We start from the raw sequence: 5,131 nt of genomic DNA on the forward strand, positions 1-5,131 counted from the left end.
GTAAGTCTGGGAGCAGGGATTGCTTATTTTGAACACTTTTGTCCCCTACACCTCTCTGTACCCTAACCCACGTTATTTTCCCTGTTTTAGAATGCTGTGGAGGAGGCCATGGAGATGTATCAAGAGCTTCACATGTGGGATGAATGCATCTCAGTGGCAGAGGCAAAAGTAAGAGAGGCACTGAAGACTTAAGATCATCGGTTTCTGAGATGGTCTGATATCTCCTCCTCTGTTGTCCTCCCTCTCTCTCTTTAGAACCATCCTGCATTAGAAAAATTGCGTCAAAGCTATTATGAGTGGCTGCTGCAGACACAGCAGGAGGAGCGAGCTGCTGAGGTGCAGGAGAGCCAAGGGGACTTGCAAGCAGCCATTGGCCTCTACCTGAAGGCTGGGCTACCAGCTAAAGCAGCACAGCTGACCATGGACCGAGAGGAGCTACTGGCAAATATTGACCTCATCAATCGTATCGCTACAGCCCTGATTCGAGGAGAGCTTTTTGAGCAGGTGAGGCATCCATTACACTTCCGAATGCTCAGTAGTTATACAGCTTCTTTAATCATGTTACATTCCTCTTTTGAAGGAGACGTGCATCACCCAGTGGTAATGGTAGGTATGCTTGTTATCTTCCTTTCATTTTCTTCAGGGTTGTAGTTGATAGCATCTTGGTAGATCTTCCCAATGTTATCTAGGCCAGAGATGATAACGTACGTAGCAGTGAGCAGTAAGATGGAGATTATGAACCGGTGGTAGGCATAGCTAGAGTTGGGAAGGGGATAGGGCTCACAATAAACAAGTTTATTGCTTTTAGAGATTGGAAGACAAAGGATCTATGTGACAGAATGAATGAGGGTGATGATGCAATAAGAGGATGGCCTAGACCAGCGGTCTCCAACCTTTGCGGCTTGGTGGCCCAACTGGGGGGGGGAGGAGAACTGGGCTGTGTGAGCGATGGGCCGACACACATGTGAACACGTGCAGCTCAACATAAGTAGTGGACCGATGCACAGGTGCACGCAGGTCAGCTTGCACAAGTTGAACTATACACACATGTGCATGCAAGTGCACGCCAACCTGCTGCTCATACAAACTGAGATTTGCACGCATGCGCTGGCCCACCACTTATGTGGCCCAGTTCCGAATAGGCTACGGCCTGGTACTGGGCCGCAGCCCAGGGGTTGGAGAACCCTGGCCTAGGCTATCGGTGGCTTTTGTGTTCAGCTCATTAATTTCAATGTGTTTTAAGGAATACACATATTAGTGTCTTTTTTGAGGGTTTACATTTTGCCTCAAGATGAAAAAAATAACCTTCACTAAGAGAAAGGAAAGGTAAGTTCTTCTACGGGTCAGTCTACTATACTCTATATTTTAATTCATTAAATCTTGCAAAGTTACTCTCCACATTTGGTTATTCTTTTCCCACAAGCATCCTTTTTTAAAATTGTAAATGGACTGTGAGGCCAAGAAGTTGTTCAATTTTCAAGATGCTTCAAAATCTCGGATTCTGCTGCGGTGATTTTCAATGTAAGGACTTTTGTGGTGATGCCCCTTGGAGCCATGAGGTGTCATCGTTCCATGTGAAAAATACCGTGATGTAGGGAGTCAGTGGGGTCACCTGACAGCAGGAGGGAGCTTGATAGACCTTACTTTGCTTACAAAATACTTCCCGGCACAAAAAGTGGTTGACCTGCCTTTGAAAATTGGGTACTGTTGGGGCAGTTTGTAAGCTTTCAACCGATGCAGTTCTCCTCTTTTTCAGGCTGGAGAACTCTTTGAAAAAATTCGGAACCCACAAAGAGCACTGGAGTGCTATCGCAAGGGCAACTCATTTCTGAAAGGTACGAGAAGGAGGGAGGGAGGCTCTTCTGAGGCTGCAGCTTGCCTACAAGTTCTCAAGTTTTATATTTCCTACATTTGTATAATAATAATAATAATAATAATAATAATAATAATAATAATAATAATAATAATAATAATAATAATAATAATAATAATAATAATAATAAAGTTGGAAGGGACCTTGGAGGTCCCTTCAGACAAATGGCTGTCCAGTCTCTTCTTAAAAACTTCCAGTGTTGGCGCATTCACCGCTTCTGGAGGCAGGTTGTTCCACTGGTTAATTGTTCTAACTGTCAGGAAGTTTCTCCTTAGTTCTAGGTTGCTTCTCTCTTTATGATTAGTTTCCACCCGTTGCTTCTTGTCCTGCCTTCAGGCGCCTTGGAGAATAGCCTGACTCCCTCTTCTTTGTGGCAACCCCTGAGATATTGGAACACTGCTATCATGTCCCCCCTCGTCCTTCTCTTCGTTAAACTAGACATACCCAATTCCAGCAACTGTTCCTTATATGTTTTAGCCTCCAGTCCCCTAATCATCTTTGTTGCTCTTCTCTGTACTCTTTCTAGAGTCTCAACATCTTTTTTACATCGTTGTGACCAAAACTGGATTGAGTGTATTGAGTGTTTATTGAAATATTTTAATATTAGAAGGTAGAACAAAATCATTTACAGGTAATCCTCGTTTAGCAACCGCCATTGGAACCAGCAACTCAGTTATTGAAGCAGTCGCTAAGTGAAAATCAGGTGATTGCGAGTGTGCTTATGATTTTACTTCAGTTTTCCTTTGCGTCTTGCTACGTCCTTCAGCCAAACTGGGCTTCTTTCTCCCTGAGGATATTTTGGTATGAGATAAACAAGCAAGTGAAAATAAGAGCAGAGAGACAATGTGAAGGTCATAAATGGGAGGTCACTAAGTTGTTTGAGCACCGTTGCAACTAACTTTGAATGACCATTAACAAGGCAATCACTAAGTGAGGACTACTTATATAGTAAATCTTGTTTATGGTAAAAAAAATCATCAAAAAGCAAAAAGGACCAAGGGAAGAGATATTTAGAAATGGGTTTACAGTATCCCCCCCTATCCTTGGATTGGCAGTTTTAGGTTCTGCATATTTCTTTTTATATATATATGCTTAACATGCAAGCTGCCCAGGTTCGAATCTCAGAAGGGTATGTTTGGCTGATGAGAGCTCGCTATGGATATTGGATGGGCTTGGGAATGGGGTAGGGATAAATACAGTAGTGGGTTACTCCCAACAAAAATTCAACGCTTTAGCAAGCAGACTATCATCCGGGTACAAATATTAAATGACAGTAATTAATATAATACTAAACAGTTATAGTCACTGATAATAACAATAATCATAAAAGTAACGTTTAGTCAATAAATATCATTCATCCTGTTAAATTTCACCATCCTTTCTCGCTCTATCGTGTTGCTAACCATTGATAACAATTTTTCCCATGTTTTGAAATAAACTGAATCTTCTTTCTCTTTAATCTCTAAAGTTAATCTATCCATTTCTGCACATTCTAGGATTTTCATGATTATAATCTGGTCAGGTGGTAGGTTTTCATTTTTCCAAAATTGGGCAAATACTATTCTCGCAGCTGTCAATACATGTAATATTAAATATTCATTCTCTTTTCCATAATTAAGTCCTAGTATTCCTCACAAAAACAGTTCTGGCTTAAATTCTATCTGTATTTTAGTCATCTTTTCCAGGCATTTATGGATCTTAAACCAAAATTTCTTTGCATTAGGAAGGTTCTGCATATTTCTTAAGAGATTAGCTTGTCCAAGATCTGGTCCCTTTAGTTCTCCTTACATGTTCTTTGTTCTTCCTTTCTCTGCAGCAGTAGAACTTTCTCGTTCAGTTTTTCCAGCAGAAGTGGTAAAGCTGGAGGAGGGCTGGGGAGACCACCTTGTACAACAGAAGCAACTAGATGCAGCTATCAACCACTACATTGAGGCCAGGTATGTGGATGGTATACTGACTAGACTCTTTGAGGCTATCTTTCTTGTAGTTACTAGTATTCTGAAAGTTGTATGTTGGACTGGCACCCAGGATCAGGATGGGTCCTGTGGGAGCCTTGCTCTAAGGAATGTGATCTTTTCCAGGTGTGCTATCAAGGCCATTGAAGCAGCCATTGGGGCTCGGCAGTGGAAGAAAGCTATATACATTCTTGACATGCAGGATAGGAAAACAGCAACCAAGTATTACCCCAAAATTGCCCAGCACTATGCAGCCTTGCAAGAGTATGAGGTAACAACTTTCTCCCTCCACACATACACACACCCATTGATACAATGGAAAAATAACAAGCTGTTTGTCCCTTTAGATAGCAGAGGAACTGTATATCAAAGGAGACCACATTAAGGATGCCATTGATATGTACACCCAAGCTGGACATTGGGAAAAGGCACATAAGGTAAGAACATTCCAGGAAAATGCCCGTTTGTGTTCAGTGAATGCCAGAAGAGCATAGTAACACTTCTCAACCAATTGTTTGTCCCATCAAAAAAACCTTCAAGAAGTCTAACGTGGGAACAAATACAGATAGTGCCTGACTTATCACTGCAATTGGGACTAGAATTACAATTGTAAGTTGTGATAGTCATAAGCTGAGGCGCTCATATGACTGAATCCATTTTTACCACTATTTTTATGATGATTGTTAAGTGACTCACAAAGTCGTAAATCTAATCCATTCTCCCAAATGGGTGTTTTTTACCAGAAACTGGCAAAAAATTGTGGTCATAACACTACAGGATGCTGCAACCAGTCATAAATATGAGCCAGTTGTCAAGAGCTTGGAATATGGTCGTGTGGCAACATTTTACAATAGCCAAAAGTGCTTTATGAACTGTAAAGCACAATTTCCAAGGCCATCATAACTCCGACTGGTCATTAAAGAATTTTTTTTCTGATGTCAAACTGCAATATTCTTCATTGTATTTTAAACCTATTGTTTTTTCTCTTTCCTTCTGGAATAGCTCTGAACTATGATGTCCTCCCGCAGTCTTCTCTTCTCCTAGCTAAACATAATTAATGCCTCCAGCCAGTACTCATACGTTTTTCCTTTCAGGCACCTTATCTTTATTATTATTATTATTATTTTAATTTGTATACCGCCCTTCTCCCATAGGACTCAGGGCGGTTCACAGCATATTAAAAACAGATAATAAACACAAAATACAAAAAATTACAAAATACAAAAATACAGAAAATAAACCCCGATAAAAGCCGAATTAAAACCAAATATTACAAGCTGTGTATCCAATTAAAATACTTTTA

General features: G+C 40.7%; 1 protein-coding gene across 1 annotated transcript; it reads left to right on the plus strand.

Moving 5' to 3' along the window:
- Positions 1-90: 90 nt before the first annotated feature.
- Positions 91-4,265, plus strand: LOC107301675 (intraflagellar transport protein 172 homolog; the record flags this gene model as incomplete). The annotated part of the gene is made up of 6 exons (XM_015830865.1): positions 91-168; positions 256-504; positions 1,757-1,835; positions 3,690-3,810; positions 3,955-4,099; positions 4,176-4,265. Coding segments are annotated over 6 exons (762 nt in total), but the record flags the coding sequence as incomplete, so codon positions are not given.
- Between the last annotated feature and the right edge of the window lie 866 nt (positions 4,266-5,131).

This window comes from Protobothrops mucrosquamatus, unplaced genomic scaffold (genome assembly GCF_001527695.2).
Source record: "Protobothrops mucrosquamatus isolate PMUCROS unplaced genomic scaffold, P.Mucros_1.0 scaffold15489, whole genome shotgun sequence".
Lineage (NCBI taxonomy): Eukaryota > Metazoa > Chordata > Lepidosauria > Squamata > Viperidae > Protobothrops > Protobothrops mucrosquamatus.